General features: G+C 39.0%; 1 protein-coding gene across 1 annotated transcript in view; it reads right to left on the minus strand.

The window, feature by feature from the left end:
* Positions 1-25,870, minus strand: part of LOC138820278 (VWFA and cache domain-containing protein 1) — a 141,188-nt gene that overhangs the window by 100,659 nt on the left and 14,659 nt on the right. The window contains exon 2 of the mRNA XM_070011972.1: positions 10,987-11,135. Coding sequence (XP_069868073.1) covers positions 10,987-10,994 — 8 coding nt within the window. The 5' untranslated portion in view covers positions 10,995-11,135. The remainder of the gene's footprint in view (positions 1-10,986; positions 11,136-25,870) is intronic.

Consider the following 25,870-nt stretch of genomic DNA (forward strand, 5'->3'; position numbering starts at 1 on the left):
TCAGGAAAAGGTGCTATATATGCACAATGGAATTTTACTCATCCATTAGAAAGAATGATGACATTGTACTATTCCTAAGGAAATGAAAAGACTTGGAAAAAAATTATATTAAGTAAGCTAGACCCACAGAAAGTTTGCATGGCTTTCCTCATTTGTGGTAGATAGAATATATTTATACATCTAGATGTAAACATGTTGGGTGGTATGCAAGTGGTTACAAATGAATTAACTGAAGTATAATAGACTCTATGGAGAACTCAAATAGTATAATGTTTTAGAAAGACTAGGTCAAAGCCCAATAAAATCATCACCAGGAAATGTGTACAAGCAAGATGGAGGATAGGGCTAAGGGGTGAGGAGTAGGGGAAGGAAAAGGAGAAGAGAGTGGAAAGAATGTACTCAAGCATTCATTTTATATACCACAAGATTAAGAAAAGTAAGGGGGGTGGGTCAAAGGAGGGGCGACAATGTTGAAGGGGGTAATGCTGATCAAAATGCACTGCATTCATAAACTGTTAAATGGCACCTCCTTAATTTTAGAAGTGGAGATGGCCTATGGGGTGGCTGAATGAGGGAAAATATGGTCATATTTTATACACATATGAAAATAGAACAAGGAGGCCTGTTGAAATTGTGTTGAGGTGTGGGAAAGATGAAGAGGTGAGTTTGGTCCAGATATATTGTACACATGTAGGAAAATAGCACAATGAAACCCTCTTGTACAACAGATGCATGCTAATAAAATTGTTAACAAAACTAAAGGAACAAAAAGGTAAATCTTGGGGCTGGGAAGGTGGCTCAGTGGTAGAGTGCTTGCCTTGCATGCATGAGGCCCTGGGTTCAATTCCTCAGCACCACATAAGCAGAAAAAGGCAGAAGTGGCTCTGTGGCTCAAGTGGTAGAGTGCTAGCCTTGAGCTGAAGAGCTGAGGGCCAGTGCCCAGGCCCAGAGTTCAGGCCCATGACCGACAAAAAAATAAATAAATAAAATAAAATTATATATTAAAAAAAAGTAAATCTTCTTCCTGACTCAAATCTCTAAAAAAGCCTAATTATCACAGTGCACATATTTTTTAGTAAGTTTTTTATTGTGAAAATAGTGTACAGAGGGGTTACAGTTACATGAACAAGGTAATGAGTACATTTCTTATCAAGCATTGTTGCCTCCTCCTTTGTTTTTCCCTTACCACCCCTTCCCTCCCACCTCCACAACTGCACTCCCACCCCCAAAATTATAAAGTTCATTTAACAACATAGTGTTGTACATCTCATTGTTGCAATGGGTCCACTTGTATCCCTATTTAAACATTTTGTTTTTTCCCTTCCTCTCCCCAAATTATACCATCATCAAGTACAGTGCAAACAGGAGTTATTCCGAAGGTCCACATATTCTATATACTCCCTTGCCTTTACTGTCTGTGTTTCACTCTTGCCAGTCATCTGTCTTTGGATTTCCTATGACTGTTCCTCAATATATCATGCTTTTCTCTGTAATTATCAAATTGGGAAACATCCTTTCCAACATGGTTATTCTTCACTTGCCAATGTCCTAATTTTCTCAAATCACTGACCTGACCATGGACTTTCCAGGTTACCCAGGATTGCCAGCCCAGTGTGTCCCTTATCCACTGTTCCAGCTGGGTCTCTACCTGCTCTCATTCAATTGCTTGCTGTTTTCTGGTGTAGAGCATTCTTATTCTGGAGCTAGCTGTAGAAATTCCACTGTCCTTCTCCCAAGCCTGAGTATTCTGTAAACTCTTTACATTCTCATTTTCACTTGCCACTTTGCCTTAGCTGAATAGTGTCCTAGAAGCTTAGAATATGGAATCATGTCCAGATGAGTGTATTAACTTTTGAAAGGGCACTAAATGATGTATTGATACTTGCCCCTTTCTGCCTAAGGTAAAGTAGCTTGAAAATTCCATCATCATCACTGCTGGGTCTCCAAAACTAAGTACAAAATCAAGTGTGCTACCACGTATTAACTCATTCAACAAATATTTACAAAGGACCTGTTCAAGCAAGGAATTGAACGTGAAGTTGAATGTGACAGGGCCTTGAACTTCAGTAATAAGAAAAGAGGAGAGTGCACACAAAGTGCAAACACACCTTACCTGCTGTTACCATTATACTCACAGTTCACCAGAATCAGCTTCAAACACCTGTGACCCACCTCCCTTCTCCCTTCTAAAGCAGGAGACAGTAGGCACCAATAGTCCAGTTCAGATCTTGCCTTGCTACTTGCCTACATAAATGAAACCAGACTACATTGTCTATTTGTCCCCTGGTTGGAACTATCACCTCATCCTTTCATTCCCTTTTTCAAACATCTCTAATTTTTAAAATATATAATAAATCCCCTAAAGAATCTACTACAGAAATCTGAATGAATCAACATGTTAATGATCAAAATGAAAATCAAATCCCCAGTAACTTATTTTTGACTCATCTGCTATCAATGATACTTAAAGAATCAGAAATGATAAGATAAAAATTTGTATAATTTCAAATTCTGGAACTTCTTTCAGATATTTGATAAACCCGGGCCTTAACTTGTAAAAGAGTGTAGGAGGAGAACGCAGCAGAAAGTTCTGGGAATAAGAACTGACACTCTCTGGTCTAAGTCTGAAAGTTCATAGAAGCTTTAATGGTTCAAAAACCTTTAATCCTTTCTCTAAGAATATGCTAGTTAATTTGATGTATTCACTTGGCTTGATCATGGTACCAAGATATGTAGTCACACATTATTCTAGACCCTGTGAAGTCATCTTTAGATGAGATAAGTATGTGAATTGTGAGTTTTCAGTAAAGCAGAGTGCTCAGTGTGTGTAGGGCTCATCTAATCAGTTGAAGTCCTCAGTAGAACAAACATGAACCTCCTTAAGAAGCTATTCTCCCAGCTCTGGGACTTGAACTGCAGCTCTTCTCCAAACTTCCAGATACCCTGCAGATTTTGGACTTGTACCAATAATCATGTAAAATCAATATCCATGTCTCTCTCCAGGTGTATGCACAAGCAGTTTACTGGTTTTGTTTCTCTGAAGAACCCTGATTGACATAAACAGTTGTAAGGGTGGCAACTTACTAGAACTATATCATCAGGAGCCTGAGGGTTCTTGCGATAGAACCTAAAGCTAATTGATTTGTCTGCAATATAATGCCCTCCAGAGGTTGAGTAGTAAGAACTGATTCCTGACATACCTCCTGAGAAAACACTCATAGCAAATTAGACGGATTCTACTTTCCTAACTCAGAGGTGCCCATGAGACAGCAGGAATCCAAAGAGTTTCTTCATGTTTAGAATCAGTGAAGCTTTTAAAGTCTTGCCTGATAGGCATGAGAGAATGATTATCTATTCAGGTGAAGTCTCCTAGCTGTAGGTGTCTGAATTCAGACAGCCTTGGAAACAAGTTGCTTACTGACTCCAACTCCATCACAGATCACTTTGCTCACCAGGCCAGGCCTAATGCCTGCACGCCAATTTCATGATTTTCAAACAAAAAATTGTTAAGTGAATGGCAACAGCACTGACTCCTCTATGGAGAAGCAAAACAGAACTTGAGTCTAAGTTTATCTTCCTAATATAGCTTCTACCCTCTCCTTATTAAATAAAGACATCAAAAAAATAGAAAGGAAGAATACTAACAAGCAGCGACATGTATGAAAGAAATTAAGTGGGAAATGGATTAAGTACTGTGGAAGATGAAATTGATTGATTGATATAGAAGCCTAGGGGAAGCAGGGTGCTGACTGAACAATGGCTTCAGCATATGATAAAGCCTCATCTGTCTGCCAGTCAGGGTTCAGGAACAGACATTCTCAGCCTCATGTTCTCCAGCATTGAAGGGCTGGATCTGTTAAAAAGCTGAGAGGGTAAGAATGGAGGTTGGCAAAGCAGGGAAAGCACATGGACAAGGTAATTTTCTCCATGTCCAGTCTATTCCCATGTTCAAATCATGAGATGAACACTTAAATTCAATTATGAGCCAAGCAGGTGATTGATAACAGCCTGGGCTCTGGGTTGGGATGGGTAGCAACTGGGAGAGTGTTCCAAGGGGAGCTGCTCTTCATGCAAGCACAAATGTGACACCAGCCATGCCTGGCATGCTGATTCTTTGAAAGAATCATCTAAACTCTGGTATTTATTTATTTAATGTTTGTAGTGCTGAGGAAGGAATTCAGGGCTTATACTCTACCACTTGAGCTTTTCTTAGTTTTGTTTTTCAGATAGGGTCTTAGACTAACTATGCATTGGCCGGACTTGGACTGTGGTCATTTTACCTCCACCTTTCAAGTAGCTGGGATTATAGAGGCACACTGTGGCACCTGGCTTTGTTTTTGTTGTTGTTTGTTTGTTTGTTGTGGGGCTTGAACTTGTGGCCTGGGCTCTGTCTCTGAGCTCTTTAGCTCAAGGCTAAGCTCTACCATGTGAGCCACTGAACTACTGCTGGTTTTCTAGTGGTTAATTGGAGATAAGAGTCTCATTGACTTTTCTGCCTGGGCTGGCTTTGAAAGGCAATCCTTAGATCTCAGCTTTCTGAGTAACTAGGATTATAAGCATGAACCACCAGTACCCAGATACCTGGCTTGTTTTTAGATCTCTGCTAACTTTTGCTGAGGCTGGTCTCTAATCATGAGCTTCTATCTAGTAACCATGCTTACACGAATAAGCCACACTACTCAGTCTCCAAAGTTTGCATTATTTTGTTTTGTTTTGTGCCAGTCCTAGGGCTTGAATTTAAGGCCCGGGTGCTATCCCTGAGCTTTTGTACTTAAGGCTAAGTGCTCTACCGTTAGAGCTATAGCTCCATTTTTAGCTTTTTTGGAGCTTAATTGGAGATAAGAGTGTCATGAGTTTCCTGCCTAGGCTGGCTTTGAACTTTAATCCTCACATCTCAGGCTCCTGAGTAGCTATAATTACAGATGTGAGCCAGTGGTGGCTGGCTCAAAGTTTGCATTTTTTAAAAATGTGTAATCTCCCAAAGTTTGCATGTAGGTAATGGATTTAAAAGCTTACAAATATGGAAGACGTTTAAACATCGCCCCTGCCTCCCCCCATCCCCCCAAAAAACAAGCAAACAAACAAAAAACCCACCTGCAAGCCAGATATAGTCTGTGGGAATAACAAGTGTTTGTGTATCCCTTGCAGGAGACCAGAAACTCCAGTTCTCTCAACACAATATGAAAGCATCATAAATAAATGAGCCTGCTCTCAAAACTACCTTATTTTAAGTTACACCACTGAAAACTAAGTCTGTCTTAAATGAAGACTTAACCTATTTGTTTTTCTATAGTAGATAATGTTAATTCTTTGGATCATTTCTTCAATAAACATTGACAGAGGACCTAATCACTATGCAAGGTCCTGCATAAGATCATTAACTTCCAAGGCTCCTGAGTAAAACTTCTAAGAGTTGATGGGTCTGAGAAAGAAAATGTCAAATCCATGTGAAAAATCAATTTTCTGCCACTTTGCAGGTATAACCTTCAGGGTGTATTGTACAGCTAGGATGATGTTTTTATAAATAAGCCTAACCAATGGTTCATTATTAATAGAACTGCTCAGAGACAAGGTCTTACTATGTGGCCCAGGCTGGGCCAACTCATCCTCCAACTCCCCATTACTGAGAAGAGATTACAGGCTTGGGTCACTACAAAGGTACTTCTCTCTTTAGAACTAGACTATTTTTATTTTAATAAGCACGCTTGGAAGTAAAGGTGATGGAAGTACTTTACATGCATGCATGATAATAGAACCTAATGGGGTACTGGTAGCTCCCACTTATAATCCTAAATACTTAGGAAGCTGAGATCTGAGGATTGCAGTTCAAAGTCCATGCAAGAATGTTTGTGAGAGTATTATCTCCAAAAAAAAAGTCAGAAGTGAGGCTGTGGTCAAGTAGTAGAGTGCTAGCCTTGAGTAAAGAAAGCTTAAGAACAGCACCTAAGTTCAAGCCCCAGGACTGGCATCGTAAAAGGGAGGGGGGAGTGGGGTAGCTGAGGAAAGTAACAGAGGAGGTGAACTTAATCAAAACCCATTATAAACATGAACAGGAAGATCACAATGAAACCCATTTTTCTAACAGTAATATATGCCAACAAAAAGAGAAAAAATGCACTGTTAAGGCTTAGTGAGGAAAATCAAATACAGATTATAAATCAGCAGAAATGAAAAGCTTGCCACGAGACAAAATGTAGAACTAAGCTTATAGGAAGGTCACAGGCACTTAACAAATAGTTATTGTAGCTTTCAGCCAGTGCTGAGTTTTAAAAACAGAAATGTTTATAGGGCCCAGATGTCCTAAGAATGGACAAAATGCAAAATCAAGAGTGGAGATCTTTTATCTGAAGTCCAATTGCCTGTATTTATTGCAAAAGCAGTATTAATGTATGCATTCAGCCTATAGGCATTTAAAATGTTTAAAGAGTTTGCTTCTTGAGTCACTATATTTCAACCTAGAAAGACTCCTGTAACCATTTTGGGCCTCTCTCTTTCTCTGATGCTGGGATTTGAACTTTGGGCCTTGCTTTATCATTGTGAGATATACCTCTATATTTTAAGGCTATAAACTTCAGTCATTACTACCTATATTATTTTTGAATCTTGGTCATAGAATTCATTTAATGTTTTTGCTTAAAATGATTTAATTCATTATTTAGCTGTGTTTATATTAAAAAGAAACTATACTTTTGCTAAAAGAAACGGTATCTCGACACAAATGACATTAAATGCTTAATAATCCAATAAAAACGTTTGGCTAAGTACAAAGTAAAAGCATTTCCCTACAACAACCCTCACAGATGGTGAAACTGAGTCTCAAATTCAAGGTCAAACTGATTCAAGGAGGTATGACTCAAAACCAAGTGGGCTTAAGTTGTTTTTTGTCATACCTTTCAGCTGTTTTCCAAGTCTGAGAGTTGTTGCCTTTTGTACTACAACTTGAATGACTTGCGATTCAAAGTGTAGACATTTGTGGAGGGGTTGCAATACAGGAAAATGTGTTCAACAGCATACCATGCAGACAGGATATGAGGATGAAGACATTTTATGGGGGGTGAGGGGCAAAGGCAGATAGCTAAGGATTTTTAACCTGGTTTCCCTATAACGTATTATCCCTTCCATTTTTTAAATCTTCATTGAAAAAGCTGAGGAGTTCTAATAATTTAAGAAAAGTGTGTTTGTCTAATGAAAGGCTACAAAGTCATCAGGCCAGAATTTACTTTAAAAATTCTAGCATACATTTTTCTAAGTCAGATCCAGTCCAAAATAAAAATAAAAATTAATTAATTAGTAAGTTTTTGCTTGCAACTTCTTGTTGTCAACTGTCAGATATTTCTTTTAATTTGATTGGTTTATATTAAATTCTCTATGCATCTAATATACTTTGATACATTTATTACCCAAGGCTCCTAACTTTTAAGTTGGCTGTATATCTTCTGATTACCCAGCTTTACCTTTAAACTGCCCATGTTTTACAAGATGACATTTCTTGGCTCTGTCAAATTACTTCTGCATGTGGAGAGAGGGTTGCATCTTCAACACTGGACACAGATGCCTCACCTCTACCGGAGAAGTATTTATCCATGCTAATCTGCTTTGTGATCCCTCTAGCGTATAATGCAGGCCTCTTGGATCTAAACTGAATTGCATGAAAAGCTCCTGGGTGTACAAACTATATTTTATGTTTCCTTATCCAGAAGGCAGACGACTGGATTTGCCAGGTGGCTGATGTCTCAGTCCTGACCTCTGATCTCAGCACATTCAAAATGGAAATCACTTGTCTTCATTCCAACTCGATGTATGTCCTCCCAAACTTTAATGGATACACGTGTAAACATGTAGATTATGCTCACAAGTCAGCTTCCCAAGCATGGCTGGTGTGTATGTTCCAAGTATATAGATGTGATTCAATTTAATTCCCTAATCCTCTATTAGAAATTTAGGGTACTTAACAAGGTTTCTCTATTCTACATGCTACAATAACTGTATGTTTCATTAGTTTGCTGTAGTGTTCCTCCAAATGGCCAGATCAAGTAAGAGGGTTCCTTCCCTTCCTTCCTCCCTCCCTCTCTCCCTTTTTCCCTCTCTCCCTCCCTCCCTCCTTTCCTTCCTTCCCTCTACCTTCTTTTCCTCCCTTTCCTTTCTTTTTCTTCCTTCCCCTCCCATCTCCTTTCCTTTGGTATAGGTATTTTTGGGGGAGGGCATAGCATTGGCGTTTCAACTCAGGGCCTTGTGCTTGCTAGGCAGATGTTCTACCACTTGTACCATGCCCAAAGCCCTTTGATGCTTATATCTAACATTCATACAATAATTTCTGATACAATATGTCTAGTATAGTTCTCTGATTTGGGAAACTACATCACTACTCTGATCATGCCCTATTACTTATGTCCAGTTCTTGCCACACACACCGCTCCAATATCTTGTAAATTTCTTAAGAGTACACATTTCCTTACTCATCCTTATATTCAAATTAATTCTGATTCTACATATGGTAATAAAACCCAATCGCCAGGTGCTAGAGTAAAATTAGAAGGGGTGTAATTCCTTCCCAGAACAGCAGGGGAGGCAGACTCACCACCAGCAAGGTATGAATACAGTAAGTACAGTCAGTTCTATACTGCATGTAGGTTTACAAAATTATTATGTGAAGAAATAATAGGGAACAATTAATTTCTTTCAGGGACAAAAAGAAATAAAGAGAGGAAAAGAGTTGAATAGGAAACTAGGGAGAAAGGTCAATTATTGAGTTAGTCTTTAAAGAAACAGAAATTACAAGATGGGCAAGTAATAGGATAGACCTACCAGTAGAAACTACACAGTTCATATGATTCCTTCCTCCCTCCCCTGTCCCCCTGCTGGGAGCACTAGTCCTACTTAGGTGTTTGTGAAGGCCCTATCTTCTTCTAAGACAGGATTTTTCCATTGCAGCACAACTGACATTTTGAGTCAGACAATTCCTTAAGGCTGTGTTTCATGGCCAAACTCCAGGATGCCAACCCAAAATGTGAACAGATATTGCCAAACATCTCTGAGGTGAGGAAAAGTCTAATTCAACATCTAGTGACGTGTGACCGTCCTATCTTTTCTTTTCTCCCTGACCGGAAAATAGATATTTTTGGGATGGGGGTTAAAACCCAGTTAGATCCTCATTTTATATCTATATTAGTGGTAAATTGGCCAAATGCATTGCTACTGGTTTCCAGTGATAAGAAAGGATGAGTTTTTATGATGAAGCTTAACAAAAAAAAAAATGCAGTGTTCACTAAGCATATAAGATTATTTGCTCAGAACATTGTTTACAATTTATTTTCACTAAATGTTCACAACACCCAGTGAAGCATTCTCTTTCCCACTCTAGAAATGAAGGCAGGGTATCTTAAAGACATCCAGTACCCAAGATCACATGGAGCTGGGATTCTGGGCCAAATGGGTCTTATTGTCTCTTCTGCATAAGAGAAGAGCTAGTATGAATTTCTTCAGGCCACAGACAGGGAAAGCTAGATTTAAAAAACAAACTCATTTACTAACATATAAATGAAGAAATCAGATTTAGATACAGTGGACCAAAAATCCACAGTAAATAAAAACTTGCTTTGGAAGTTAAGCATCAAGTGAACACTGAAATGCTATCCTGGATCCATCCTTGCTAGACCTCAAGAGTGTACATTCAATGCATATGCTATGAAATTGAGACAGCTGAAGGCAGGAGTTGGGTTGGGAGGATTGAGGGAGAATGAGTGGCATTAATAAAGTTGCATTGTAATTTATAAACTTATTTGTTGAATGTTAACTCCCTTGTACAACTATTTGAAGATAATAAAATATAATGTAAAAAAAGCATTTATTGTTCTATAAGAGACAATGTATACTAACTGATATTGGTGCTCACATAATTTTTAAAGCATACGAGCATCTTTTACTTAATCTAAAACTGTAGAAAATTGATTTTGCAATTGTCTACACCAAGAAAACTGAACATAAAGATATATGTTAAATGAGTAGATTAAAGATACACAGCTAAACAGAAACCAAGTTCATGTACTAATTCTAGATTTCTTTCTACAATAATTTCCAATATTATATGATTCTCCACCTCTCCACGTAGAAATATCACTAGATTAACAAATAAAAATATTCCCTGTCATACAAATACTGATCCTTTATTATCTAAAACCACATTTCCTTTAGGCATTTTAGTTTTCTTAAGAAAAATTAATTCTATTTATTTTTGTTTATGTGGTACCAAGGAATCAAACCTGGAGCCTCATGAATGCTAGGCAAGCACTATACTACTAACCCACAATCTTAGCCCACTTTAGGCATTTTAAAGATAGTATCTTCTAAAGTAACGAGCGGGAACTTTTTGTTATTCTTAACACTCCCTTAAATTAAAGTTACCAAATCTATGAGACTGCATTCTTCATGGCTCAATAGTTGGCTTATGATAAAATGTTTGCAATTTCCTAGATTTAGTAGAAATAGTTTTCAAACTATAGTTGGTACTCCCAAACATGAATTCCACCAGGACCCAAAGGTAATAGGGAAGGAAGGGCCAGTTTTCCAGCTATAGAAAGTTAAGTCACGGGCTGGGAAGGTGGCTCAGTGGTAGAGCACTTGCCTTGCATGCATGAGGCCCTGGGTTCAATTCCTCAGCACCACATAAGCAAAAAGAAAAAAGCCAGAAGTGGTGCTGTGGCTCAAGTGGTAGAGCGCTAGCCTTGAGCTGAAGAGTTGAGGGACAGTGCCCAGGCCCAGAGTTCAGGCCCCATGACCGGACCCCCCCCAAAAAAAAAAAGAAAGAAAGAAAGTTAAGTCACATTTCATTAAATATTACTTATCTCTATAAAGTTAGGGGCTTATTATAAATAACAGGGTGAAAATAACCTATACATTTTGCAATCAACCACCACAGATATTTTGAATATGAAAGTCTAAGTTTAGTTCCCAGGACCAATAAGAAAGCAGTGAATGCTATGGTCTTACTCCATCATGGAAGGTGGAATGGTGCAGCAGTCTTGAATGGCAGTTAGCGGGGAGGTCAGATGGGCTGTGTATGATGCTTCCACAACTTGCTTATTCCGATTGACCACATCCAAGTATCGATTGAACTTCTCACGGATTTTTTTGGCTAGCTGTGGACAGCAGTAAAACAAATACATAAATAAATGCAAAATCCCCCCAAAAAAACTCCCACTGTACTTATGCTAATTAACTTGTCTGTGTCCAAAGTTTCATGCATTCAACTTCAGATAACACAAAAGTCACACTCAAATCACCTTCACTTTCTGGGTTGAGATAAAATTTACAAAATGCCCAGATGTCACACAGGAAAACCTAGACAGTAATAAGAGATGAGGGCATGGTATGAACTTCTCGGATCCAAAATCAAGTAGAATGACATCTATCCATAAAATGCCTTGTGGGAAAAGGATAACAAAGACAACTGATATTATTGTCAGCATGACAGTTGGCATTTGAGTTATAGAGCAAAAGTGACTGCAAGGAAAAAAAAGAGAGATTTTTATCACTTGTGGTTCTGCACTCACATATATGATTGTCTTGGTGTGTGTTACAGGGGGAGGGGAACTCGATGAAGGAAGGGAGGTAACATTTATTGCCTCCTACGATGCAACCCCAGGGGACACTTTTCACAATCTTCCATGAAAATGACAATTCCCCCAAGATGTACAACATAGATATCCATATAAAACCAAATGTATAGTTAGAAATATATTTGGATGTAGTCTGTTACACTTTTAAGATGGAAAAATGTCTTTCTTCACTGCTCTGAACAGAATATTTCATCATGGTTCATTTTCATGTGGGAATAATGGGAGCAAATTGGTAAGCATACTGCTTTTTCCTCCATTGTTCCCATCAAACACCACAGCTTAATTACAGATCTCCAAGGAAAACAGTGTTGTTTTTCTTCCCCTTAAACAAAATGTTATCCAAATGAAATGACTGATAGAATTATAGCTAATTGGTTTTGCCGAGCTATTCATTACCAGTACACTGGAGGAGAACTAATCATCTCCTCTGGGTCATGCAGCTCATACAACCCAATAGCTTCCAGGCTACAAACATGAAGTTAAATAACACCATCTCCATTTGTTATTTTCAAGCCAATTTTTCTATCTTGATTCTATTCTGGTGATATTCTCAACTAAACAACCAGAATTCTGAAATCTCCTTAAAAAAATATTATACCAATTATATAAGGTTCGAAAAAAAATCACATGCAACCATGGGTTATAATTCATTTTGTATTTTTCAAAGGAGGAGATGTCTGGGAAAATTCACAAATCTGCCTAGAATTCTTACTATTTGAAAAAATATAGGTTTTCTTCATTGGGGTTATTGCAATAATACATATACCCAGTTGAATTTCAAATCTCAGTTTTTAAAAAATGTTTTTGCTATCCTTAAGTAGTTGTACAAAGGAGTTTCCATTCAACAAAACTCAAATCTCTATTTAAATCAGGGGTGATCACTGCATCTCCATACTCCAAGCTGGGACATTTCCCAATTATAACAATTTTGCCATAATTTGGTGCAAATTACCAAAAGGTTGGCAGGAAAGGGCCAGAGATGCTCCTAAACACACTATAATGCACAGGTCACTTCCTGTAACCAAGAACTAACTGTCCAGTCCCCAAAATTCATTCCTGAGAGTCTTCGACCTTATCTTTTGTTCTAATGATTCACAAATTCTTTAAAAATACAATTTCCCCACATACTGGTGGCTCATACCTGTAATCCTAGCTACTCAGGAGGCTGAGATAGAAGATTGCAGTTCTTGGGTAAGGAAGAAAAGTCTGTGAGAATCTGTACGACTATCTCCAATTAACCAACAAAAATGTGGATTGGAGGCATTGGTCAAGCGGTAGAGTGTCAGCCATAGGCAAGAAAGCTGAGTAAGAGCATGAGACCCTGAGTTTAACTCTGAATGCTTGGCAAGTGTTTCATGACTGAGCTATATCCCCAGCCTAGAATATTTATTTTAAAAATATACAACAACATGTACTTCTCGAAGCTATATTATGAAATAGACCATATCTTTTCTTTTGAGGTTCTGACTTCTTACAACGTAAGTATCATTAATTTCTACCTACAAGTATCAAGAGCATAGTACATCACTTGGGAACAAACACTGCACCAGGATGAAGATAAAGAATACTAGCAAGAACTGAATTTCCAAACAGTATCTTCACCAATTAACTTTAAAATGGACATGAAACTTGCACTCACTTGTCTTTCACAAACAAACACATTGTGTCTGTGTGTGCCTCTTTCTTACCTTACATTGGTTATGAGGGGAGGAAGGATTTCATTTCATTGTTATATATCCACATATATTTACAATAGATTCCAATCTCAATGGTTCTTTTACCTTCCCTTCCCCCTTCCCAAAACAATTTCAATAGGTTTCATTGTTCTATTTGCACACATAGAGTCTACTCTGACCATACTGACTGACCTTCCTAGTTAACCCAACCCCACCAGTATAACCTACTTACTGACAGAATGTTTCTTTCCTAGCTTCTTCCAGCTTTCACTGAGGCTCGTTATGCTGTTTTCAAATATAGTTCCTTTTGTATATCAAAAATTTTCACCTACTATCTTTCCCTTTCCCTTCTCCTCCTAAGTAGTTCCTTAGTTAAGATTTGTATTCTATTGTTTCTCTGTGTGTGTGTGTGTATTGTTACACATATGGTTAGATATGTGTGTGTATATGTTCACATATGGGCAAATGCATAATCTTTTTTTTGTGCTCAATTATACATTTTCCTGCAAATGACATTTCACTTTTCTTTATGGCTACATAATACTCTGGGGTATGTGGGGTGTATATGTGTGAGTAAGATGTCTTCTTTATCCATTCATCTGTTGTTGGGTACCTTGGATTCTGGTTGACTCTATCATTTGGCTATTATCAACAGTAATACACCAAAACATGGATATGTAGGTATCTTTCTGAGAATAGCATGGACGGGTCATAAGGAAGGTCTATTTTTAGTCTTTTGAAGAACTGCTATACTGATTATTTCTCCTCTTCCTCCTCCACTTCCTCCTCCATCATGGGGCTTGAACTCTGGGCCTGGGCACTGTACCTGAGCTCTTCAGCTCATGGTGAGCATTCCACCACTTGAACCACAAAGCTGCTTCCAGTTTTCTGGTGGTTAATTGGAGATAAGAGTCCCACGGACTTTCCTGCCCAAGCTGGCTTTGAACTGTGATCTTCAGATCTCAGCCTCCTAAGTAGCTAAGATTACAGGAGTGAGCCACCGGCACCCAACTTTTCTATACTGATTCCTGATAGCTATTTTCACCATACTATGGCAGTGTTAAGTAGTTATGCTAGAGGCTATATGACCTGTTCTGTTACAAGCAGAAGTTAGAGGTTCTAACATATCCCAAGATGGAGCCATAATTCCAATTTGGAATTTTTTTAATTAAAAAATTTGAAGTACTTTAACATGACTCTGCATTGAAAGATGGGATGTGTATGGAGTCTGTGTGGACTCATGCGGGCTTCCACCAGAAGAGTATACAAGCCTATACCTTCTAAGGCTGGGTCATAAAAACTCATGTGACATCTACCAGTCTTTCTTGGAAGGTTACCCTAATGCTAGCTCTTAGGTACTATGCTAGAAGTCCAAGACACAGGGAGAGATCATGGAATGTGTTTGGTTTGCATCCCTGAATTTTCAGATCACCTCAGCCCAGATTCTCTACGAGTCAAAACACTTCCAGATAATATTAACCCTTTGAGTATCTTATGATGAGGGTCCCTGAATTTCCCCTGATATCTCCGAAGACATCATCCTTGCTGGGCCTGTCTTGACCTACAGAACCTCTAGCTTAAAAAAATAGCTGTTTACGTCATTACATGTTGAGTAGTTGGTTATGTGTGTGAAAATACCTAAGGAAAGATTGATCCATCCTAAGAATTAACATAATGAAGCAAAGCTACAAAAAGCTGCTTAAGTACAGGCATGGTATCACTATTATCAAATGACCCACAGTACATGTGAACTATAAAGTAAATGCAAAGAGACTTCAGGGTTCATCAGAAAATTTTGATAGCTGCCACATAGAGGTACTTACCCAACCAGTAGAGTTATCTTTATTTTATGTCAATGAAGTTAAGTGATTAGCTTCAAGCTATAAAATCAGTGAAAAAGTCAAATGACTCATCTCAAGACTATCTTGCCTATAAAGCCAGACAAAGTAAACTTCAAGAAGCTGCAAGGGAGACTTGAAAGATGACAATATGGACAAGCTCACAGGTTGAACTTTCATTAGAAACATAATAAACAAAATACAGAGCAGAATATTAGAAGTCCCTTGGCTCTGTGCTGGGTATGGAATGGATTGTTTTAAGGGGTGGAGATGGTGGAGGCCAGGACATACCTGCCTTTGGCTTTCTAGTTTGGGTCAGCCTCAAACTACATTTTTCTCTACCATTCTTCACCTGATGTTGGGGATTGACCTCTTGTGAATGCTGAGCACACTCTATCACAGAGTTACAGTCCAGGCTACACTCCTCATCAATGGAGATAAAGTCCAGGCACACCCTTAGCAAAAGGTCTCCATGTACAGGCTCCCTCCACCTCTCATTCAGAGCCCTTAGTCTACCGTGCAGTGACACCCTTACCTCGCCTCATTCAAAAGGGAAAAAAGAAACCAACCATTGGTTGGCTGTGTATGAAAACATTTCCTAAGCATCTCACATATACATAACAATTTAATCCTTTAAAGAAACCTATAGCTGGGAATGTTGAATATGCCTATAATTCCAAGTTCATAGAAAGCTGAGTCATGAAGACAGGTGAGTTTAACCCAACCTGGGCAACATAGTAAGACCTTTTCTTTAAAAAAAAAAAAAATTATTTATTTATTTATTTTTAAATTGCTAGCCGGGCACCAGTGGCTCACATGCATAATCCTAGTTACTACAAAGGCTGAAATCTGAGAATCACAGTTCTAAGTCAGCCCAAGCAGGAAAGCCTCCAATTAAACACCCAATAGTTGGTGTGGCTCAAGTGGTAGAGGTCCAACCTTGAATCTTAAAAGAAAACATAGGTTCTATGTCACAACAGAGCTTCGAGAAGTACAAATCCTTTTTGATTATTGCTGTGAGATTCTTGGCAGGATACCATAAGCCATAGTCTCTTTATGCAAAGAATTAAGCTTCAAAAATGTGACTTCACTTGGAAGTTTAGAATTGATGTGTTCTACCATCAACAGGGAAAAAAATGAATCATCCAGGACTAAAACGAAGTCCACAAAACAATGCCTCTTAAATAGTACCTGGCTGCTTTCACTGTAAGTTACATCAAATAAGGTCAATTGTTCTGATGACTCGAGCATCTTCAAAAGTTTGGAACAGAGGGAATTTTTATCCCCCTTCTTTAAGGAGTGAATTTCAGAATTCAGTGTTTTCCTCGGAATTTATACTGTAAGAGATTGGTCTGTCATCAAAGAGATCGATCGGTCTGTCACCACTGAGGAGTAAGAAGGAATTGTAATTCCATTTTCCTTTGTTGTTGTTGTTCACACTAACAAGGATTGAACTCAAGATCTTGTTCCCCTGGCTTTTTCCGTCCAAGACTGGCACTCTACCATTTGAGCCACAGCTCCACTTCCAGCCCTTTGCTAATTAATTGGAGATAAGTTGCACTGACATTTCTGCCCTGGCTGGCTTTGAACCATGGTCTTCAGATCTCAGTCTTCTGATTAGCTAGGATTACAGGCATGAGCCACCAGCACACACCATTATTCCCCTTTTCCATGAAAGAAACAGAGGCAAATGGAGCTTAAAGGTGTCTTAACGCCCAATAAGTGCTGTTTTCTCTCTAGGCCCCTTTCTGGTGATTCGCTATGGAAACCTCACTTCATGCTACACTGTGGGACATATTCCATCCTCCCAGGAAAATCAATCTGTTTTAGCATGCTAACCAACCCCAGGTTGCTGGGCAAGTATAACAGAATGTCTTAGAATAAAGATAGCCCACAGAGAGACTTAAGCTGAATGTATCTGTTAAACTAAAGAGGACTAGCTAAGCACCGTGGAACTTTCCAAAAGGTCAGGCCAGCTCTGGTTCTGTATCCTGCCATGATCCCTGCAGACAAGAATAAACAAAGGACACTCTCAACAAAAAAGCTACAGGTGGACCCACAATCCTCCTCAGTGTAATTAAAAACATTTTTCTTTCTATAGCTCAGCTTTCATCTTTTATCCTTCTTTATCCTTTCCCTTTCCCCCCTAAGGGGTTTCTGAATGCTGATGAGACGCAGGACTAAAACCATCTTGTCATCTTTTGGGTCAATTCTTAGACTAGCCAACATCCAGCCATGGGTCAAATGATCAGTAGGTAGTGTGTGGTCCCCATGGGAACAGTTTCTAATTTGTCATCATCTCCAGTGACAATGTTTCATCACATCAATGAATTTCTTCCTTGCTGAATTTCTTCTCTCATAATTTTCTCATAGAAATGTCTGTCATTTGCATGGATCCCAAGAGCCCCCCTTTTAAAATGCTCTTTTTACCTTAGCTTTATACTTCTGAAGATTGGGGGCTAGAAAAAGGTAAAAGAAAACAAAAATGCAAAGGTCTAGTATACACTGTATTTATGTCTGCTCCCTAAAAGGAAGGGCCAGAAGGAGTTTTACTGTGAGGGAAAGCTTTATTTAAAAAACAGCAATGAAGCTGACAGGCACAGACAGGAAATGTCCCTTCGGGGACTGAAGATTCCTAGTAAAATTCATATTGAATGTAGAAGAGTTTAACATTTGACATTCAAAAACCTTTGTGCCGTGATAAGAATTTAATATCTGATACCTCCCTTCTTCCACTCCAGGCTTATGACTCAAGAATAAACCTTTCCTTCTGTTTTGTCACCAATTTCAGGATGTAGTTATTTAAATGTCTCTGACACAATATTTTTAAGAATAAGCGTAGTGCAAATATTTAGCATCTCTGAACCATCCAGCACACAATTGTGTTCCAAGGTTCTTCATGTTAGAAAACATTCCCATTGTTTCCTTTTGTACACAATATCCAGGATTAAGAAGTACTTCAAGTCTTTTTTATTCTTTTCTTTTCTTTTTTTTTTACTAGCAATAGCTGTAATATTCCAGTTAGACTATTTATTTGCTAGGAATTTGGTCAGATTCCTTGACTATTCTTAGCATTGATTTCTTTATGAATAAAGTCAGAATAATACCTCTTAGAGGGCTGCTTGTGAGTTCACTTGAAACAATGATAACACAAAGCTATATCCCAGTGTCTGCTCTGGAAAGTACACGTGAGGGTAAGAGAAACACGGTGGGTCTAGAGTCTTCAGCAAAAGACCTTGAAGTGCAAGGACCAGAACTACTTGAATATTAATCATCTGATTCATTTAACATATCCTCATGGTTAATTATACATGAGATACAAGATCTGGGGGAAGTATATTTTTTCCTTGATTAACAACAAGATGGCATAGTGGGTTAGCCTTTGAGAACAAATTCTTGAGCTAACTCTAGTTCTATGATTTACTAGCTAAAGGAGACCAAAGTTTTCTCCAAGCTTCAACTTAATTACCTCTAATGTGAAAATAATACCTGCTTCTTGATATTGTTTGAAGACCAAGTAGGATAAGATTTATAAGGTATTTGAGAGAATGTCAAATGGACGTAAGGCACCAAATAAATAGTAGTGGAGGTTATTGTACTGTAGTCACTGCTAGTCATTATTATTGTGGTTGCTGTTATCGATTGAGGAATTTAATGAATTGGCTCAGGAATGAAGGATCCAAGAATATTCTTGGTGCTTAGAGAAAGGTGAAAGGCCAATTCAGTCAGGATGAATATGTTAGCAGTGGCCTGTTGCCTTCCTCTAGCTGCAGGAGAATGCTGTAGCACTGTGGTGTGCAGGGTAGATAATTGAAAGTTTGCAGCAGCTCATATTCTTTGGGATTCTTTAGAATCTAGTCATTATCCTTGCGTAGCACTCCACCACTTTTCCTGTATTTTTATATTAGTTGTCTTATTTGCATTGTATAACAATCCCAGGAGCTAAGAAAAACAGGTATTCTCTGACCTGCAAATCAATGTTCAGGTGTTTTCCAAGCTCATGTAAGCAGAAAACAGCTCCATTTCTCCTAATCTACAGCTCAGTTCCCTATCTGCTAAAAACTCCCTCAGTGGGGTGTGTGTGTGGTGTGTGTGTGTGTGTGTGTGTGTGTGTGTGTGTGTGTGTGTGTGTGTGTGTGTGTGTGTGTGTGTGTGTGTGAACTTGCTCAGATCAAATTATCTAAATTCTGCTTATTCTTCTGATTCTAGCCAAATTCCATCTTCTCTAAATCCTTTACTGGCTTTCTCTTTCCAAAATTTCCTGGAATTCACTATATGCTCCATTCACATCCTGGTTCACATTATTGACCTTTTCTGTTAAGGACCCCATTTACCCCAACAAAACAAAAGCATGACAATAATCAGCCCTAGATGATGTAATTGATTGGTTACTCTATGCATAAAGTGAGATCTTTCCTGACGTCTTTTAATCCTCACAATAGACTGAGTAATCAATTTATTTATTTTGTGCCAGTCCTGGGGCTTGAACTCAGACCCTGGGTGCTCTCTCTGAGCTTTGTTGTTCAAGGTTAGCACTTTACCACTCAAGCCACAGCTCCACTTCTAGCTTTTGACACTTAACTGGAGACAAGACTTTCCTGACCAGAGATCTTCAGATCTCAGCCTCCTAAGTAGCTGGTGTTACAGGTATGAGCCACCGGTGTACAGCAACCATATAGGTTGTTGTTGTTGTTTTTCCATAGATGGCTCCAATCAATTAACTTACGCAAGATCACCAGCAGATAAACAGAATAATTAGATTCAATCCATGTTCTGGAACTACCACACTGTCCTTTTTTTAATATGATGCCTACCATTATGGATTTAAAGGCATTGATTAATATATGTATTTGTCTCTCTCTCAAAATCTTTTGCCATATTGGAAATTTTTTCAGTACAGAAAAAGGCAGATGATTTATTTGCTCACGTCAGGTTCCATCTAATCAGAAAGTGTAGAGTCTGTCTACTTCCCTGCCTTGACTTAACATGTTAGGGAGAATAAGTTACTCTGGAGCAAGTTTTGCTATCTTATCAGCCTTACCTGTTATAACCAAATATATGCTGGTTGGCCTAATCAATAAAGCACCCATTTTTGTAAGCTAGAAAACTCAAAATGAAGATAGTCATCTTTCCAATTTTTCGCTTGGTAGAGGGTATCTCTCTCTCTTTTTGTAAAAACATTATCCCCACCCCCATCAGCAGCATTGTAACAATCACAATCTCTTCTAAACCTAATCACCTCCTAAATCTCTGTTCCTAATATTATCATCTTGGGGTTACTTATGATCATTTTCCCTTCTCCATGTTATGACACATCATGAAGAAGGCCCTTACCAGATGCCAGTGGCAGTGCTCTCAGAGTTTGAAGAGCTAAATGCCCTCCTGTTGTTTAAAAATTATGCAATCTGTGGTCTTCTATTATAGTTGCAGAAAATAGGCTGAAACTAGTCATAGTCATGATATGGCTGTTCATTACTACCAGTTTGGGCCTCAATGAAATTACTCAATAGAGCAAAGCCTAGCTGTGGCAGGCGTGATATAGAACAAGACAGATTAAGACCAAATAATGGAATAGGGCCACTCTGACTTTCCAGAGGCCCATGGAGGCTTCAGAGTTGTCAGACACATGTGTGATAATAGCCCATCCAAGAGAGAAGCAGAGCAGCTGCTGACAGATGATCTACAGATGGACCGAGAAGATTTATGTGCAAGGCTGCTGGGCTCCAGGGTCAAATACTCAGATCCTGTGAGAGGTGGGGCCCTGGGCTGAGCAGGGCAGACTACAATGGAAAAAACAGAAGGCAAGTGCTGACATGCCAGAGAACCAGAGAGGCTGGGCCCTTGGAAACATCGAGAACAGCAGTGTCCCTGGAAGCACAACCTAAGAGTTGCCTGAAAGATTATGATGGGTTTGCTTTGGCCAGCAATCTGTGTTAGGTTTGCAACAGTCATACTGATGAACACCCAAGCCTCCTAAAGCCAAGGTTATCAACTCAAGGGCTTGTCCCGCTTTTCACCCCACTCTTCCCTTAACGACCAGATCATAACAAAAGGGGACAACGGGGAAGGGTAGGGATCAGGCCTTCTCCTCACTTCACTCTGTAATAGGAGACCCCCTAGCTCCATTAAATCTGATCTAAGCAAGTGATCAGGCATTGAAAGTTTACAGCCTGCTCCTTTCACAAGGAAAAAGACTCTGCCTCATCCTGACCTTAGAAAAACTCTAGAGAAGTGAGAAGTGGGGGGGTGGGGGGGGGAGGGAAGAGCAGGAGCTACAGTATATACTAGAATCTCTAATGTTTCCTTCATAACCTCTGCGATCAGTTTGTAGAGGCTATTAAACCATGGACAAAGGGAGAAAATACCATGGATCTGTGAACTTAGAATTATCCAGTAGCCTATGAAAGACACAGTAACTGTGGAAAAGGAAAACAAACCCAATTTCCTTACTTCCACTAGGTATAACCTTTATTTAGAGTACATTTATCTGGGAATAACTTAGAAACACTGAGCGTAACATAAAAGCCATTTCAAGTAAAAGAAGAACCACCACAGGAATGGCTACTTTGTATAGGTTGGGAGGATTCTGGGAACCCCAAATTTCACTCCAGACTAGAGTCCTTTCCCCAGACTCAGTGCAAATCCTGTCTTACCAGGAACCATCTCACCACCTAGGGTCAGGGCTTGACAGTGAGGGGCACCTGGGAAAATATTATAAATGAAGGATGAAACATGACCTAGAACATTTTAGTGATCTTCATGAACGCACTTGAGAACACACGGATCAAACACTTAGCCAAGTGTCCATTCGCTTAGCAATGGAGCAGAACAAGAACTCTGACAAGGAAACCTGGTGTCCACAGAATATTTCTTACCCTTTCATTGGACAACAACCTTAAGGACCTGCTCTAAATTATTTTTTTAAATTGAGGTGTTTCAGTTTATCTTTCCTAATAATTTAGCTTGATTTTGTCCTTTCAAGAGACAATAAGGCCATACCATTATAGTATTTCATTGTTCCATGGCTTCCATGGTAACAGAGATCTTACAGTGTAAGATCTCTCCAAGATCCAAGTCACAAAAAGGTAAACAAGGGCAAGACAGCCTCATGCACAATGTATTTCCATATTTCAAGAGACGTACGTTCATAATATAGAGTACCTTTTAAAACTAAAGACAGAACATTAGTATGAAATGATTTCTTCAGCAGCTTAAGACTGGTCTTAAATATCCACATTATTGAAATCATTCATATACTGTAACCTCTATAAGAGGTTTACACTGTAAGAGATTCTCCAACCTGGCACTACCTTTGAATAATGAAGTCAGCTGGTAATGTGCTTTTTTTCTTTCCATGGAGAAAAGATCATTCTAGGCTTTAAGACATTTGAGCAGTTACAAAACATCTCCTGACATATGGGAAGCTTTAGCGGGAAGGCAGATAGTTACAAGTGCTGATTCAGAGGTAAAAGTTGAGATATTAGGGGAAGAAGAGTTTTGTGTATGTGTGTGTTTTTTTAAGCCAACAACAACAATACCTCCCACCCCACTTAGATGAGGCACAAATGTTGAATTGGCAGGAGATGCATCATCTGCTATTAAGACTTACTAGAATCAACAACAAAAAGAAATGTTTCCCATGTGGATTCCAAACCAGAGGCATGAGGACATTTGCCTGAACCACAACAATTTTATTATATCCTTCCCTGAACTAGTCTGTGTGTTCTCTCGCCAACTACATCTAGTATCACTCTCTTAACTCACAGTTGGATTTTAGGACGATCTTCTCATCCTAGAACTGATGACAGGGTAGACTGCAAACAGAAGAACCAGGGCCAGTCTGTTCTCTATGGACTGCTGGTCCTAGAGCATTCCCTGCTCACACCTTCCTCTAGAGGCTGGGATAGAGAGGGCCTGACATGGGTATCAATGAATCTATTTTGCAGCATACAAAAGGGCTGAAGGCTGCTGAACACCAGCACAAACGCCCAGTAACAGAGATTCTTAATATGATGCTTGCCTGCTGTGGCTTCTAATACTAAAACAAAGCTATAGTTCTTGGGAACATTCCAGTTTTACCATATCATATGTCAGTTCATGGGTTCGTCATTTCAAAATATTTAGCCACCTCAAGGGTTCCTGATATTAGCAGTAATTAAATCTTACACATCATTACTGAAATATTTCCTACTGCACCAAGGAATAAATTAGGGATGGAATGGTTCTTGCTCTTAAGTCACTCCCCAGGTTTTAAAATACATTCTGAGCCAAGTTTCTGTTGATGTGTTCTGTGGGTATAGTTGATTTGAGGTCATTTTACTTTTCTAGAAGCAGCAATAGTTTGGGTGGAGGATTGAGTTATTTTGTGGTTCTTTTCGTTTTCTAGAAGGCACAGAAGTTTGCTGTGAGGCAGGGTAGGGGTAGAATGAGGAGTAAAAGGTGGGTAGGTTGGAGAAGTATGAGCATTCCCTAATAACTAGTCAACAGTGGAGCTACCAGAATTGAGTGTAAAAATGGACTTGTTACCAGTTTTAGTGGAATGTTTCCCACAACAAGAGTCATCTTCCTGGCTTTCAGAATGAAGACTTCAACTCCATCTATGTATGCTCTTTTAGTTAAATGGAGCTTCGAGTATTTGAATAAACAGCTAAGCCCTGGTTTGTTTTGAGGGTCTGTTTTGCTGAAGGCTTAGGTCTTTTGGATGGTAGAAGGGAAGTTTCAGCCTTAGCAAGGAGAGGGTCACTGGGCCTTAATGGGAGCTCACATGTCTTTTCTGGCCCAGCCCTGAAGGCTCCACCCTTCTCTCTCTCCAGGCTGCAGCCTCTCCGGCCAGCTGTGCCTGCCAGCAACACCCCTGTACTACCTGAGAAACAGCAAGAGCCTCTGTATTTGCTTCGTTAGAAAGAATGGGAACACAAAGAATGAAAACCAAGGAATGAGGAAGTGCACTAGGTTAGGTCTCGGCCAAACAACAACACATATCTTTAATCAGATTCTTCAATCCTTAGTAAGTGTGCATTGGTAGTAGTTGGGACCTACAAAGAATCCATTTCCTATAGTGGTATATACAGGGCCCAGGGGTATGGCTCATTAGTAGAACACATGCTTAGCAGGTGTGTGGGGCTGGGTTCAATTCCAGACACTCTTCCCTAGAAGAGTTCATATATTTATATGAACATAAAAAATAAATACTGTGCATCCAAAGACTGTAGATATAGTCATGATATATAGTGCTTTTTTTGTGTCCAAGTAGAGAACCTTGTATAAACTGAGCAAGCATGTGTGTGAGTGTGTACAAGCAGGATTATCTCAGTTTATCTCAACACCAGACACATTCACTGGCCAATGTGCAGTTTGTATCGCTGAACCTAGCCATTCTATATTTAGGACTGGAAGTTCAGCTTTTATCATGCATACACACATATTTTTTAACTTTCAAATATATACAAGATGAAAGAACAAAGGCTTCATCTATGTTTTCCTTAAAACATATACAAGGTTGCTAAATCTGACACATTCCAATCTCATTAATAGTGACATGGGGAGCTGTCAGTACTTTGTATGAATGTCTTATTTTCTCCTGTGATGCTGGCTGAGCAGTACCCCTCAAGAATCCCTGGTTATTTTCAGACATGTAATAGGGAAAGAAATCTGGGACTCTTAAGCCAATCTACAGGCTACCACATCCTCCTAGGAAACTGCTAACAACAATCTTTGCCAACCACAGTCACTCACTGAGAAAGTCAGAGTCTATCCAAATACTACGGTGCAACAGAAAGGAAGCACACTCCATTCCACTATACTTGAATTCCACCTTCTTCTAGCCCAACAGCTGTAATTCTTCACTCACCCAATTAGCTAAGGGTTCTCTTTTAGGGGATACTTATTTAAAAAACAAAATGAAACCCCAATAGCCCCATAGAAATTCCACAATGACAGATATTATAACCAACTGTCTTAAGGTTATGTTAATAATGAATGCAATGATGACGAATTGCTCAGAAACACAAAAACGTCATCAGAGACTTCACTCTTGTTTATATCTTGTTTATGTTCATGCAGGATAACCCATCAGTAGTATATGGGATGTCTAAGACTCCAGTGTATCCTGTGATTTATAAGCTGGTTTGTGACCAGCAATGTGGAGACACCACCATGGTTGCACTCTTGGCAACTGAGCATTTAAACACCATCTTTTCCTCATTTGGCAGCTAAGTTTCATCACACTACTTAGAATGTTTGGACATATTATTTATCTTACATTAGTTGATGTATAAGACACTCATGAGAGGATAAACCACCTATTTCAGTTTTTAAAAACTGAAAATGTATACAGCACACAGACAGCAGATTTTTAGAGGCAGACCCTTGTAGCTAAAACCCTCATCTTATCCCCTAATTCAAATAGGATTTTGGAGAGCTTTCAGAGGCTTAATTTCCTCAACTCTAAAACAACAACAAAGCAAAGTTGTATTTCTACCACAAAGCTGTAGTAAAGATTTGAATTAACTCATTAAATGAAAACAAATGATCATGCCAAATAATCTTTCCAACATGCCACAAAGGATTTATCAATACAATTCCTGTATCAATTCACCATTTATTAGGATTCTATAAAAATGTAATTTGAGTTTTTGCATAGCTAAAGATATAGCAACCAAGCTAGAAAGACAACCAACAAACTGGGAAAAAATATTTACCAGCAATATATCAGACAAGGGGTTAATATCCACTATATACA

Source organism: Dipodomys merriami, unplaced genomic scaffold (genome assembly GCF_024711535.1).
Source record: "Dipodomys merriami isolate MVZ:Mamm:240054 unplaced genomic scaffold, mDipMer1.0.p SCAF_850, whole genome shotgun sequence".
Lineage (NCBI taxonomy): Eukaryota > Metazoa > Chordata > Mammalia > Rodentia > Heteromyidae > Dipodomys > Dipodomys merriami.